Genomic DNA, 16,308 nt, shown 5'->3' on the forward strand with positions numbered 1-16,308 from the left:
GGAGCTCAAACGGGGGTCCTTCCCGCGCATGTAAACATCGAGGTTCTCTCTTTGTTGTCGGTCTGGGTGCAGTGACTCATTCTATTCATCATGCACAATAGAGCCGCTGTGGCGCGTTTTCCCCGTGGCCAGTTTGTATTCGATAAAGTTTACTGTGTTTGTTTATGCGTGTGAGAGGAGAGTAGCCTTGTGAAATCAAACAGACTACAGACCATGGGAGGGACTAACATAATAGAGAATTCCATGCTAGAGAAAAAGACAGAATCATATATGTAATTTTGAATTCTAGAGGGTTTGGTATCTGGTAGTTATATACACACTAAATGAAAAACCTGTCCCCTAATTTGAATTTCACAGACTCATGATCATTATTCTAAATTAAAAGCAGGCTCTTTGTCCAGCAGGGAACATCCATTGGTGCCAGTCAAAAGAAGCCGACCACTTTCCAATCCTGCAATACAGTAACTAAATACAGTAATACAAATCATTTATACAGTTAACTACATGAAACGTTTATCGAAGCCACCATTCCATGGTAGAGGGAAAATAGAGATAATTGAGAGAGTAGGGTATTCCCCCCTTTACATCCAGGCCCATGCAGCCTCGCGCTGTGTTCCCCCCCAGGGGAGGAGACCAAAAGCGGGCAGCACAGGAAGGGAGAGAGGCTACTGTCACTGGAAGTGGCTCTCACTACTACTGCTGCTGCCAGGAGAGAGAGAGAATGGATGTGAGTTCACACAGGGTTCTGGGAGGTGTGTGCCTGTGTGTGTGTGTGGCTTGGGGGGGTGTTGTGTGGGAGGAGTCTCTCAGCTATTATTTGTAGAACCTTTTGATGGATGATTGCTGAGAGGGAGGGTGAGAGTCCTTTTTTTTTGGTCGTTCACTGTTCCCTCTTCTACAGGCAGAGAGCACAATGAGTCAATGAAAGCTGAAGGGAAGAGGAGCACTGTACAGCAGAGAGGAGAGAGAGAGAGAGGGAGCACAACCAAGAAGACGAAAGCACGAGAGGGAGATAGAAAGAAGGAAAGCTTTTTGGACAGAGGTCTAAACCAGATAATAAAGAGAACGTCTGGTTTTAAAGCCAGGCTGGGATGAAGTATCAGTGACCGGTCATCTGAGGACTGACTACTTCACCTCTCTGTTTCCAGAAGGTGGTTTTCTGATCTTCCCTTTTCTATTAGGAACATTTGGACCATTTTCAACCCTCCACTTGGTCTCTGGTCAGGGGATCTTGCTAGCCGCAGTAACCCAGGTCTCTGGAGCCCTGAGTGGGGTTGAGGTAGAGGAGCCTTGTCTCTGGTTGCTGGTGCTTTGGGGTTGGAGGAGAGGATGGCCATGCCAAGGAGATCCATGGCTGGAGCCGGGTCAGGGGGCTGTGGAGCCAGGCTAGACCACGTTGGGGTGGCCCGGGCTGGGCTGTGGCTGCTGCTGTGGGGGTGCCTGCTGGGGGCTGGCGGGGTGGAGGCATGCCCTTCTCTGTGTACCTGTGTGGGAGCCACGGTGGACTGCCACGGCCTGGGGGTCCGGAACATCCCCAAGAATATCCCCAGGAGCACAGAGAGACTGTGAGTACTGGCGGGGTGTGTGTGTTCCCCTGTTTATGAGCGTGTTGTAGTGTGTGTAACAAACTATCAATGTGACTTATTGCCTGTGTGTGTGTGGGTTCCTGTGTGGCATACCATGTCACCATGGTGTATGCCAGTCTGGTTAACTTCAAACACATTCAGCTCAGGGTTGTAACAATACCAGTGCCTTTCCACTTGACCCCTTGTCCCTTATATAGGATGCATCCCAAATTGCACCCTATTCCCTATTTAGTGCACTACTTTTGACCAGACTCCCTCTATAGTCTACAACACCAGTAATATCCAACTAGAGACTCTCTCCACTATTGTTACGGTTTTCTTCCGGTGAAGGAGAGGCGGACCAAAATGCAGCGTGGTTATTTAGATACATGTTTAATAAAAGATAAACACGAACTATACAAACCGTGAAAACCTAAACAGCCTTATCTGGTACAAACAAACACAGAGACAGGAACAATCACCCACGAAACACTCAAAGAATATGGCTGCCTAAATATGGTTGCCAATCAGAGACAACGATAAACACCTGCCTCTGATTGAGAACCATCCCAGGCAACCATAGACTTTTCTAGACAACCCCACTATACCACAATCCCAATACCTAATAATTAATAATTAACCCATGTCACAGCCTGGCCTGACCAAAATAATAAAGAAAACACAAAATACTTAGACCAGGGCGTGACAGAACCCCCTCCCCCCAAGGTGCGGACTCCCGGCCGCACACATAAACCCATAGGGGAGGGTCCGGGTGGGCGTCTGTCCACAGTGGCGGCTCCGGTCGCGGGACGTGGACCCCACTCCAACAAAGTCTTAGTCCACTTAATATGCGTCCTTAGATATGCGACCCTCGCAGCCAACCTTGGCCTAGTAACCCTAACCAAGGGCCCCACTGGACTGAGGGGCACCTCCGGAATGAGGGGCAGCTCGGGACTGAGGGGCAGCTCGGGACTGAGGGGCAGCTCGGGACTGAGGGGCAGCTCGGGACTGAGGGGCAGCTCGGGACTGAGGGGCAGCTCGGGACTGAGGGGTAGCTCGGGACTGAGGGGTAGCTCGGGACTGAGAGGAAGCTTGGGACTGAGAGGAAGCTCAGGAAGGTAGATGGCTCTGGCAGATCCTGGCTAGCTGGTGGTTATGGCAGATCCTGGCTGACTGGCGGATCCTGGCAGACTGGCGGCTCTGGCTGCTCCATGCTGACTGGCGGCTCTGGCTGCTCCATGCTGACTGGCGGCTCTGGCTGCTCCATGCTGACTGGCGGCTCTGGCTGCTCCATGCTGACTGGCGGCTCTGGCTGCTCCATGCTGACTGGCGGCTCTGGCTGCTCCATGCTGACTGGCGGCTCTGGCTGCTCCATGCTGACTGGCGGCTCTGGCTGCTCCATGCTGACTGGCGGCTCTGGCTGCTCCATGCTGACTGGCGGCTCTGGCTGCTCCATGCTGACTGGCGGCTCTGGCTGCTCCATGTTGACTGGCGGCTCTGGCTGCTCCATGCTGACTGGCGGCTCTGGCTGCTCCATGCAGACTGGCAGCTCCTTGCAGACTGGCAGCTCTGGCTGCTCCTTGCAGACTGGTAGCTCTGGCTGCTCCTTGCAGACTGGCAGCTCTGGCTGCTCCTTGCAGACTGGCAGTTCAGGCTGCGCTGAACAGGCGGGAGACTCCGGCAGCGCTGAACAGGCGGGAGACTCCGGCAGCCCTGGAGAGGAGGAAGGCTCTGACAGCGCTGGACAGGCGAGTCGCACTGTAGGCCTGATGCGTGGTGGTGGTACTGGGCCGAGGACACGTACAGGAAGCCTGGCGCGGGGAGCTGCCACCGGAGGGCTGGTGTGTGGAGGTGGCACTGGATGGACCGGACCGTGAAGGCGTACTGGAGATCTTGAGAGCAGGGCTGGCACCAACCGCCCTGGCTGGATCTTCACCCTAGCCCGGCAGATATGAGGAGCTGAGATGTAGCGTACCGGGCTAAGCACGCGTACTGGGGACACCGTGCGTTCCACCGCATAACACGGTGCCTGACCAGTACCACGCCCGCCACGGTTAGCACTGCTGTAGCGCTGAGCTGGCACAGGACGTGCAAGTCTAGGGAGGTGCACAGGTTGCCTGGTGCGTGAGGCTGGCACCATCTTCACCAGCCGACTAGCACGCACCTCAGGACGAGTATGGAGAGCTGACCCAGGTGCCATCAAATCCCCGACACGCTCCGTCGGGCGAATTCCGTGCCTCATGCACCAACACAGCAACTCCCTCATAACTCTCTCTTCCAATTTCCCCATTAACTCCTTCACAGTCTCTGCTTCGCTCACCTCCAACACCGGGTCTGGTTCTGGTTTCCTCCTTGGCTCCTTACTATAAACAGGAGGAGTTGGCTCAGGTCTGACTCCTGACTCTGCCACACTCTCCCTGTGCCTCCCCCCAATACATTTTTGGGACTGACTCTTGGGCTTCCATCCGCGCCGCCGTGCTCGTCTCTCCAACTCCATTCTCCTATAACTCTCCTCGCACTGCTCCAGCGAATCCCAGGCGGGCTCCGGCACTCTCCCTGGGTCGACTGCCCACCTGTCTATTTCCTCCCAAGTCGTGTACTCCAGACTTCGTAGCTCCTGCTGCCGCTGCCTGTCACCACGCCGCTTGGTCCTGTTGTGGTGGGTGATTCTGGAAGGTTTTCTTCCGGTGAAGGAGAGGCGGACCAAAATGCAGCGTGGTTATTTCGATTCATGTTTAATAAAAGATAAACACGAACTATACAAAACAATAAACGTAACGTGAAAACCTAAACAGCCTTATCTGGTGCAAACAAACACAGAGACAGGAACAATCACCCACGAAACACTCAAAGAATATGGCTGCCTAAATATGGTTCCCAATCAGAGACAACGATAAACACGTGCCTCTGATTGAGAACCACTCCAGTCAACCATAGACTTTTCTAGACAACCCCACTATACCACAATCCCAATACCTACAAAAACCCCAAGACAAAACACACCACATAATTAACCCATGTCACACCCTGGCCTGACCAAAATAATAAAGAAAACACAAAATACTTAGACCAGGGCGTGACAACTATAGTCTACAACACCAGTAATATCCAGCTAGAGACTCTCTACTATAGTCTACAACGCCAGTAATATCCAGCTAGAGACTCTCTCTACTATAGTCTACAACACCAGTAATATCCAGCTAGAGACTCTCTACTATAGTCTACAACACCAGTAATATCCAGCTAGAGACTCTCTACTATAGTCTACAACACCCATAATATCCAGCTAGAGACTCTCGCTACTATAGTCTACAACACCAGTAATATCCAGCTAGAGACTCTCTCTACTATAGTCTACAACACCAGTAATATCCAGCTAGAGACTCTCTACTATAGTCTACAACAACAGTAATATCCAGCTAGAGACTCTCTACTATAGTCTACAACACCAGTAATATCCAGCTAGAGACTCTCTCTACTATAGTCTACAACACCAGTAATATCCAGCTAGAGACTCTCTACTATAGTCTACAACACCAGTAATATCCAGCTAGAGACTCTCTACTATAGTCTACAACACCCATAATATCCAGCTAGAGACTCTCGCTACTATAGTCTACTACACCAGTAATATCCAACTAGAGACTCTCTCTACTATAGTCTACAACACCCATAATATCCAGCTAGAGACTCTCGCTACTATAGTCTACTACACCAGTAATATCCAACTAGAGACTCTCTCTACTATAGTCTACAACACCCATAATATCCAGCTAGAGACTCTCGCTACTATAGTCTACTACACCAGTAATATCCAGCTAGAGACTCTCTCTACTATAGTCTACAACACCAGTAATATCCAGCTAGAGACTCTCTACTATAGTCTACAACACCAGTAATATCCAGCTAGAGACTCTCTACTATAGTCTACAACACCCATAATATCCAGCTAGAGACTCTCGCTACTATAGTCTACAACACCAGTAATATCCAGCTAGAGACTCTCTACTATAGTCTACAACACCAGTAATATCCAGCTAGAGACTCTCTCTACTATAGTCTACAACACCAGTAATATCCAGCTAGAGACTCTCTACTATAGTCTACTACACCAGTAATATCCAGCTAGAGACTCTCTCTACTATAGTCTACTACACCAGTAATATCCAACTAGAGACTCTCTACTATAGTCTACAACACCAGTAATATCCAGCTAGAGACTCCCCATGTACTGTGCAGTTAGTCAACCCCTTGTGCAGGGGTTCGCCAACCTCTCCTCAGGGACCCGAAGTCGTTCCTTGTTTTTTAAAATCTATTCCAGAGCTAGCACCGCTGATTCAACTAATCATCAGACCGTCGACTAGGTAAATCAGGTGAGATAGTTCAGGGCTACAACAGAAGGGTGAAACGTCTGAGGGTCCGTGAGGAGAGGTTGGAGAACCACTGCCCTAGTGCACTTACTCAATGCCCACCAATCACACTAGCTGAACACACAGTCAGTACTTTCTTAGCCACGATGGGGCATTAACAGGCTCATTCCTCTCTCTCTCTCACTCACACTCTCTCTCTGTGTCACTCTCACTCACTCTCTCCCCCTCCTTCTGTGTGTTTGTTTGTGTCCCTCTTGGTGTGTGTGAGGGTTGGGATCTTGGGGAGGCTTAACATCATGTACTGTCTGTCTCAGGTCTGGAGTGCATGTGTGTGAATTATTAATGGTCCCAGGGGGCAGTGTGTGTCTGTGGGTCAGTGAAGCCTCTGAGTGGGTATTCTAGACACAGTGCCCTATTCCTCTCTCTGTAGAGGAATCACAGCAATGATGATGTCATAGTATGATGACTGTATTCCAGAGGTTCTTCATCCCGGGGGTCGCGTTTGAGTTTTTCCGCTAGAGGCACTACACACCTGATTCCACGAATCAAAGGTTTGATGATGAGTTGATTCGTGGAATCAGATGTGTAGTGCTAGTGGAAAACCAAAACGATCTGCCCCCCGTTGTGTACCCGGGACCAGGATTCAGAAACACTGATGTGTTGTTCAGTGATACAGTAGCTGACCTGTGTCAGATACAAACACTTCTACCTGTCCTCGTCAAGCCATGCATGAAGAGCTGACCCACTAGACTACAGTCAGAGGAGGTTCGACAATGTGCCGGTGTCACTGTGGTCTCTAAGGGGGTTGGTGATCCAGCTACAAGATATCCCCTAATACAGTAGCTCAGTACATCCACGACAGCCATAGTCATGTCGTTGTCTGATAGAGTTGGTTCAATCTCCAACAGAACTGAACCAGGGTTCATCTAGCAGTGCTGATCAAGGATCAGGTTTCAACTCTTATTCATTATGACCTGAAAAGCCAAACTGATCCTAGATCAGCAGTCTTGTTGTGAGAAGCGTTGTGAATAGTCTAGTAGTAGTAGTAGTAGTAGTAGTAGTAGGTCATTACAGGGTGGGGTGTGTTAAACCTCTTGTCTGATAATTAGCATGTCAAGTGTAAAGTGATCTGTGTGTCAGGGAGGTAGATTGGGAACACACACTAACTCTCTCTCCTCTCTCTCTCTCACACACACACACACACACACACACACACACAGTGTGTATTCCCGTGGGGTCCCGGGGCAATAAGAGGGTGATTCATCATGGTAACTCCACCAGTCAAACAATATTCCTCCCCACTCCCTGGGGTATTGTCAAGGCAACGGTGAAAAATGGCTAACGCCTTGGGCTCTCGGGAACCGTTATTTGAGTGGGGAGGGGTGGAGGGGTGGGATGGAGGGAGGGGGGACAACATTGTCCATACCAGCCAGCAATATGCTTCCAACTTTGAACAAAGCAGTGCTGACAACAAAAGGCTGGTTTGATTTGAAATGGGACCTAAACTGAACCTTATTGTGGGGTTCAAGTGGGGTAGATATTATAGAGGGTTGGTATTGTTAGGTTCAAGTGGGGTAGATATTATAGAGGGTTGGTATTGTGAGGTTCAAGTGGGGTAGATATTATAGAGGGTTGGTATTGTTAGGTTCAAGTGGGGTAGATATTATAGAGGGTTGGTATTGTGAGGTTCAAGTGGGGTAGATATTATAGAGGGTTGGTATTGTGAGGTTCAAGTGGGGTAGATATTATAGAGGGTTGGAATTGTGAGGTTCAAGTGGGGTAGATATTATAGAGGGTTGGTATTGTGAGGTTCAAGTGGGGTAGATATTATAGAGGGTTGGTATTGTGAGGTTCAAGTGGGGTAGATATTATAGAGGGTTGGTATTGTGAGGTTCAAGTGGGGTAGATATTATAGAGGGTTGGTATTGTTAGGTTCAAGTGGGGTAGATATTATAGAGGGTTGGTATTGTTAGGTTCAAGTGGGGTAAATATTATAGAGGGTTGGTATTGTGAGGTTCAAGTGGGGTAGATATTATAGAGGGTTGGTATTGTGAGGTTCAAGTGGGGTAGATATTATAGAGGGTTGGTATTGTGAGGTTCAAGTGGGGTAGATATAGAGGGTTGGTATTGTTAGGTACAAGTGGGGTAGATATTATAGAGGGTTGGTATTGTTAGGTTCAAGTGGGGTAGATATTAAAGAGGGTTGGTATTGTGAGGTTCAAGTGGGGTAGATATTATAGAGGGTTGGTATTGTGAGGTTCAAGTGGGGTAGATATTATAGAGGGTTGGTATTGTTAGGTACAAGTGGGGTAGATATTATAGAGGGTTGGTATTGTTAGGTTCAAGTGGGGTAGATATTATAGCGGGTTGGTATTGTGAGGTTCAAGTGTGGGAGATATTATAGAGGGTTGGTATTGTAGTCAGACAAAACAGAATGACACATCTATCATTTAGAAATATATATAACTACTACACACATTTATTTGAGAAGAACTTCATCATGTCAGTCCTGGCTTTCCCTGACTACTGTAGGACTATCCCAGTGTGTCTACTGTGGGACTATCCCAGTGTGTCTACTGTGGGACTATCCCAGTGTGTCTACTGTGGGACTATCCCAGTGTGACTACTCTGGGACTATCCCAGTGTGACTACTCTGGGACTATCCCAGTGTGTCTACTGTGGGACTATCCCAGTGTGTCTACTGTGGGACTATCCCAGTGTGTCTACTGTGGAACTATCCCAGTGTGACTACTGTGGAACTATCCCAGTGTGTCTACTATAGGACTATCCCAGTGTGTCTGCTGTGGGTTTTTGGCCATTTTCTATAAAGTGGGACCATTTCTCTCTACCTTTTGTTAAGGACTACAGTATTATTAACAGAGAGTGTCTGCTCTAGCTAATGGGATTTCTTGTAGTGTGTGTGTGTGGACACCAGCTTATTGTCATGTCATTAAGAGGTCAAAGGTCATGGACCCCCACTCTGAGTCTCAGACTTGGACCCCTGTCCTTCTCCACTATGGGAAACTTAAATAAATCCCTCCGGTTTGTGTGTGTGTTCGGTATCAGAGAAGGGGATCTCTGTTCAGCTCCTGGAAGTTTAAACCCAAACAAATCTCTGCAAGGGTTGGAGCCACCGGCGGCGGTCACACACACCAGACGGAAAACACACACTGTGTGTGTGTGTGTGTATGTATGTATGTGTGTGTGTGTGTCTATGTTTCTGTAGTGACTCTGAGATGTCTCTGTGTCTTTTATTTACAGTGCCTTGCGAAAGTATTCGGCCCCCTTGAACTTTGCGACCTTTTGCCACATTTCAGGCTTCAAACATAAAGATATAAAACTGTATTTTTTTGTGAATAATCAACAACAAGTGGGACACAATCATGAAGTGGAACGACATTTATTGGATATTTCAAACTTTTTTAACAAATCAAAAACTGAAAAATTGGGCGTGCAAAATTATTCAGCCCCTTTACTTTCAGTGCAGCAAACTCTCTCCAGAAGTTCAGTGAGGATCTCTGAATGATCCAATGTTGACCTAAATGACTAATGATGATAAATACAATCCACCTGTGTGTAATCAAGTCTCTGTATAAATGCACCTGCACTGTGATAGTCTCAGAGGTCCGTCAAAAGCGCAGAGAGCATCATGAAGAACAAGGAACACACCAGGCAGGTCTGAGATACTGTTGTGAAGAAGTTTAAAGCCGGATTTGGATACAAAAAGATTTCCCAAGCTTTAAACATCCCAAGGAGTACTGTGCAAGCGATTATATTGAAATGGAAGAAGTATCAGACCACTGCAAATCTACCAAGACCTGGCCGTCCCTCTAAACTTTCAGCTCATACAAGGAGAAGACTGATCAGAGATGCAGCCAAGAGGCCCATGATCACTCTGGATGAACTGCAGAGATCTACAGCTGAGGTGGGAGACTCTGTCCATAGGACAACAATCAGTCGTATATTGCACAAATCTGGCCATTATGGAAGAGTGGCAAGAAGAAAGCCATTTCTTAAAGATATCCATAAAAAGTGTAGTTTAAAGTTTGCCACAAGCCACCTGGGAGACACACCAAACATGTGGAAGAAGGTGCTCTGGTCAGATGAAACCAAAATTGAACTTTTTGGCAACAATGCAAGACGTTATGTTTGCCGTAAAAGCAACACAGCTCATCACCCTGAACACACCATACCCACTGTCAAACATGGTGGTGGCAGCATCATGGTTTGGGCCTGCTTTTCTTCAGCAGGGACAGGGAAGATGGTTAAAATTGATGGGAAGATGGATGGAGCCAAATACAGGACCATTCTGGAAGAAAACCTGATGGAGTCTGCAAAAGACCTGAGACTGGGACAGAGATTTGTCTTCCAACAAGACAATGATCCAAAACATAAAGCAAAATCTACAATGGAATGGTTCAAAAATAAACATATCCAGGTGTTAGAATGGCCAAGTCAAAGTCCAGACCTGAATCCAATCGAGAATCTGTGGAAAGAACTGAAAACTGCTGTTCACAAATGCTCTCCATCCAACCTCACTGAGCTCGAGCTGTTTTGCAAGGAGGAATGGGAAAAAAATTCAGTCTCTCGATGTGCAAAACTGATAGAGACATACCCCAAGCGACTTACAGCTGTAATCGCAGCAAAAGGTGGCGCTACAAAGTATTAACTTAAGGGGGCTGAATAATTTTGCACGCCCAATTGTTCAGTTTTTGATTTGTTAAAAAAGTTTGAAATATCCAATAAATGTCGTTCCACTTCATGATTGTGTCCCACTTGTTGTTGATTCTTCACAAAAAAATACAGTTTTATATCTTTATGTTTGAAGCCTGAAATGTGGCAAAAGGTTGCAAAGTTCAAGGGGGCCGAATACTTTCGCAAGGCACTGTATCTGTCTGTGTTTTTATGATGTATAGACACTTGGCTCTCTGTGTGTTCATACATGTGCATTTGTGTTTTTGAGTTTGGGTGTTCATTTAGGGGCTAGAAGTGATGTTAGTATGTGTTATTTGGTTTGGGTGTTCATTTAGGGGCTAGAAGTGATGTTAGTATGTGTTATTTGGTTTGGGTGTTCATTTAGGGGCTAGAAGTGATGTTAGTATGTGTTATCTTCTCTGGCTGCTGGCGGAGCTGCTAAACAGGTGTGACGGCCGAGGTTAACTATACAGCGGTAACTCTCCTCGCCACATTAGCTTCGCCCTCACGTGGGTGCTAGCAAGCATGCTAAGTAGTGCTACATATCAACAGCCGCTGTAAGCCAATCCAGTAGGGGGTGGAAGCTATAGTAAGCTTCGATTGGTCACTCGCGCCGCGATATCGCGGAGGAATTGCATAGAATTAAGCTTTCCCTAACTTTAGTCCCACTCCGTTCAGCTCCCTCAACCATGCTCACTTCACCAAACAGTACCCCGCCCACTCTGCTTCTCTCGCTTTCCTTCCATTCAAAATGAGTGGCTTCCGATGTTTTCACCGTGTGATGCCGCTGTATCGTCAACCCGGCCAAGAGTGGATTAGCAGTTAGCGTGCGGTGGCGGCTAGCAGGGGGTAAGAGAGATAAAGGGAAATAGATTAGACAGAGATGAGACGCCGTGGGGGGCTGATACCTCTGGCTCCACTCTGTCACATGACTTCTTAGACGCTCACTCCATCCCTGTGGTGTAAAGTACTTAAGTAAAAAGTACTACTTAAGTCGTTTTAATGGGTATCTGTACTTACTTTTACTTCATTACATTCCTAAAAAAAAAATATTTACTTTTTACTCCATACATTTTCCCTGACATCCAAAAGTACTTGTTATATTTTTTGTGCTTAGCAGGACAGGAAAATTGTCCAATTGTCACACTTATCAAGAGAACATCCCTGGTCATCCCTACTGCCTCTGATCTGGCGGACTCATTAAACACAGATGCTTCGTTTGTAAATTATATCTGAATGTTGGAGTGTGCCCCTGGCTATCCATTTAAAAAAACAAGAAAATGGACCCAGTAATTTGAAATTATTTAGACTTATACATTTTAGCAATTACATTTAATTTTGATACTTAAGTATATTTAAAACCAAATACTTTTAGAATTTTACTCAAGTTGTATTTTACTGGGTGACTTTTACTTTTTTACTTATTTTCTCATTTTATGTTAAAGTATCTTTTACTCAAGTATGACTGATCTCAATTTTGACTGTCTCTTGTAATCATCGTGTGTGTTTAGTCAGTGACTGTCTCCTGTAATCATCGTGTGTGTTTTAGTCAGTGACTGTCTCCTGTAATCATCGTGTGTGTTTAGTCAGTGACTGTCTCCTGTAATCATCGTGTGTGTTTTAGTCAGTGACTGTCTCCTGTAATCATCGTGTGTGTTTAGTCAGTGACTGTCTCCTGTAATCATCGTGTGTGTTTTAGTCAGTGACTGTCTCCTGTAATCATCGTGTGTGTTTAGTCAGTGACTGTCTCCTGTAATCATCGTGTGTGTTTAGTCAGTGACTGTCTCCTGTAATCATCGTGTGTGTTTAGTCAGTGACTGTCTCCTGTAATCATCGTGTGTGTTTAGTCAGTGACTGTCTCCTGTAATCATCGTGTGTGTTTAGTCAGTGACTGTCTCCTGTAATCATCGTGTGTGTTTAGTCAGTGACTGTCTCCTGTAATCATCGTGTGTGTTTAGTCAGTGTGCTAACAGCAGAATGATTATGCAGCTGCTCCATGTAGTTCCAGTGTATTTAGGAGCAGCTGTGACTTGCTGCATCTGACACACATCACAGACCATTGAAGGATAGACAACCACAGAGATAACACATTAACAGTTAGTTCATTGTGTTTATCTTGATGATGGTAATACACATGGACACACACACGCACCCACCCACCCACACACACACACACTGCAGAGGACTCATGTGTGGCCAATCAGTGCAGACAACTCGTTTTAATCCGCTAATCAATCTAGCATCTGGGCGCTCGTGAAACCGTATTTTAAAAATCCATCAGATATGGACTGAATAATAGCACATTTTACTGGCACGGACAAATAATGGAGCTCAGGCATTTTAGTAGGAATTCAGGTATTCTATTTATTGTCAAATTTATTTTGGGGTTTGTTGTAGAATGCACAAAAATGTAAACACAACATGCAACAATTTCAAAGATTTTACTGAGTTCATATCAGGCCCTAATCTATGGATTTCACATCACTGGTTAATACAGATATGCATTTGTTGGTCACAGATACCCTAAAAAAAGGGTAGGGGCGTGGATCAGAAAACCAGTCAGTGTCTGGTGTGACCACCTTTTGCCTCATGCAGTGCGACACATCTCCTTCGCATAGAGTTGATCAGGCTGTTGATTGTGGCCTGTGGAATGTTGTCCCGACTCCTATTCAATGGCTGTGCGAAGTTGTTGGATTATGGCTTGAACTGGAACACTCTGTTGTACACGTCCATCCAGAGCATCCCAAGCATGCTCAATGGGTGACGTCTGGTATGAAAGCCATGGAAGAACTGGGACATTGTGTATAGATCCTTGCGACATGGGGCCGTGCTGAAACATGAGGTGATGACGGCAGATTAATGGCACGACAATGGGCCTCAGGATCTCATCCCGGTATCTCTGTGAATTAAAATTGCCATCATTAAAATATAATTGTGCTTGTTCTCCGTAGCTTATGCCTGCCCATACCATAACCCCACCGCCCCCATGGGACACTCTGTTCACAACGCTGCATCGAACTGCAGTCGGGTCAAGACCTTGGTGAGGATGACGAGCTTGCCTGAGACAGATTCCAGTTCTCTGTTTTTTGGTAAATTCTTTCCAATGTATCCAGTAATTATCTTTTAGTTTTCTCATGATTTGGTTGGGTCTAATAGAGTTGCTGTCCTGGGGCTCTGTGGGGTGTGTTTGTGTTTGTGAACAGAACCCCAGGACCAGCTTGCTTAGGGGACTCTTCTCTAGGTTCATCTCTCGGTAGGTGATGGCTTTGTTATGGAAGGTTTGGGAATCTCTTCCTTTTAGGTGGTTGCCGAATTTAACAACTTTTTGTTAATTAGCGGGTATCGGACTAATTCTTCTCTGCATTATTTGGTGTTTTACGTTGTACACAGAGGATGTTTTTGCAGAAGTCTGCATGCATAGTCTCAATTTGATGTTTGTCACGTTTTGTGAATTCTTGGTTGGTAAGCGGACCCCAGACCTCACAACCATAAATGGCAATGGGTTCTATAACTGATTCAAGTATTTTTTGCCAGCTCCTAATTGGGATGTCAAATTATATGTTCCTTTTGATGGCATAGAAGGCCCTTCTTACCTTGTCTCTCAGATCGTCTCTCAGATCGTTCACAGCTTAGTGAAAGTTACCCGTGGCGCTGATGTTTAGGCCGAGGTACAGTAGGTATAGTTTTTTGTGTGCTCTTTGTCTTACTGAGATTTGCTTTCTGGGTCCAGGTCTGACAGAATCTGTGCAGAAGATCTAGGTGCTGCTGTAGGCCCTCCTTGGTTGGGAACAGATCTAGGTGCTGCTGTAGGCCCTCCTTGGTTGGGAACAGATCTAGGTGCTGCTGTAAGGCCCTCCTTGGTTGGGAACAGATCTAGGTGCTGCTGTAGACCCTCCTTGGTTGGGTACAGATCTAGGTGCTGCTGTAGGCCCTCCTTGGTTGGGTACAGATCTAGGTGCTGCTGTAGGCCCTCCTTGGTTGGGTACAGATCTAGGTGCTGCTGTAGTTCCTCCTTGGTTGGGTACAGATCTAGGTGCTGCTGTAGGCCCTCCTTGGTTGGGTACAGATCTAGGTGCTGCTGTAGTTCCTCCTTGGTTGGGAACAGATCTAGGTGCTGCTGTAGTTCCTCCTTGGTTGGGTACAGATCTAGGTGCTGCTGTAGTTCCTCCTTGGTTGGGAACAGATCTAGGTGCTGCTGTAGGCCCTCCTTGGTTGGGAACAGATCTAGGTGCTGCTGTAGACCCTCCTTGGTTGGGTACAGATCTAGGTGCTGCTGTAGGCCCTCCTTGGTTGGGTACAGATCTAGGTGCTGCTGTAGTTCCTCCTTGGTTGGGAACAGCACGGGGGTGGCAGCATCATGTTTTGGGGGTACTTTGCTGCAGGAGGGACTGGTGCACTTCACAAAATAGATGGCATCATGAGGTAGGAAAATTATGTGGATATATTGAAGCAACATCTCAAGACATATGTCAGGAAGTTAAACCTTGGTCGCAAATGGGTCTTCCAAATGGACAATGACCCCAAGCATACTTCCAAAGTTGTGACAAAACGGCTTAAGGACTACAAAGTCAAGGTATTGGAGTGGCCATCACAAAGCCCCTGACCTCAATCCTATAGAAAATGTGTGGGCAGAACTGAAAAAGTGTGTGCGAACAAGGAGGACTACAAACCTGAATCAGTTACACCAGCTCTGTCTGGAGGAATGGGCCAAAATTCACCCAACTTATTGTGGGAAGCTTGTGGAAGGCTCCCAAAACGTTTGACCCAAGTTAAACTATTTAAAGGCAATGCTACCAGATACTAATTGAGAGTATGTAAACTTCTGACCCACTGGAAATGTGACGAAAGAAATAAAAGCTGAAAGAAATCAGTCTCTCTACTATTATTCTGACATTTCAAGTCCTTAAAATAAAGTTGTGATCCTAACTTTTTTACTCTGATTAAATGTGAGGAATTGTGAAAAACTGAGTTTAAATGTATTTGGCTAAGGTGTATGTAAACGTATGACTTCAAATGTATGTGGGTCTCAAGCTGCATCCCTGTCTCACCCCACGGCCCTGTGGAAAGAAATGTGTTTGTTTTTTTGTCAATTTGAACTTCACATTTTGTTGTTTGTGTTCATTGATTTTATAATGCCATCTATCTCTCTCCATCTATCTCTCTTTCTCTCTCTCTCTCTCCATCCCTCTTTCTCTCTCCATCTCTCTCTCTCTCTCGCTCTCTCTCTCTCCCTCTTTTCATCTGTCTATCTTTTTCTCTCTCTCTGTGGCCTTTCCTTTCATAGCCCAGCTAATAAGGGGGAACTTGAGTGGAACTTGTGCTGCTTGACTGCCCACTGAAGCTGCTATTGCGGAGTAATTTGCTGTGTGTGTGTCAGGGAGGGAGAGTGTGCAGGTGGCTGGACGGATGAATGTGTCAGTGTGTACTGTGTGTGTTGCGCTGTGTAAGTGTGTAAGACGCGTTCTGCTGTAACAAGCCTTTGTCTGGTGGAGTTTCTCTCTACTTCAGGCTTCCCTGACCCCTGACCTCTCCATGCTCCACAAAACCCAATTATCCACACCTCATCAGCACACAAGGTGTGTGTGTGTTCATCTCCCCTTCCTATCCGTCATCTCTCTCTCTCTCTCTCTCTCTCTCTCTCTCTCGACGTCATTAGGACCTACTCGCTCTCTCTCTCT

The 16,308-nt window shown here is 46.5% G+C and overlaps 1 protein-coding gene across 2 annotated transcripts in view; it reads left to right on the forward strand.

Annotated features, from left to right (window-relative positions):
- The first annotated feature begins 867 nt into the window (after window positions 1-867).
- LOC110495057 (slit homolog 1 protein) overlaps window positions 868-16,308 on the forward strand; it is a 105,999-nt gene continuing 90,558 nt past the window's right edge. For both annotated transcript variants that reach the window (XM_036949074.1, XM_036949075.1), the window contains exon 1: window positions 868-1,565. In XM_036949074.1, the coding sequence (XP_036804969.1) occupies window positions 1,330-1,565 (236 nt within the window). In that variant the 5' untranslated portion in view covers window positions 868-1,329. The remainder of the gene's footprint in view (window positions 1,566-16,308) is intronic.

This window comes from Oncorhynchus mykiss, chromosome 17 (assembly GCF_013265735.2).
Source record: "Oncorhynchus mykiss isolate Arlee chromosome 17, USDA_OmykA_1.1, whole genome shotgun sequence".
NCBI lineage: Eukaryota > Metazoa > Chordata > Actinopteri > Salmoniformes > Salmonidae > Oncorhynchus > Oncorhynchus mykiss.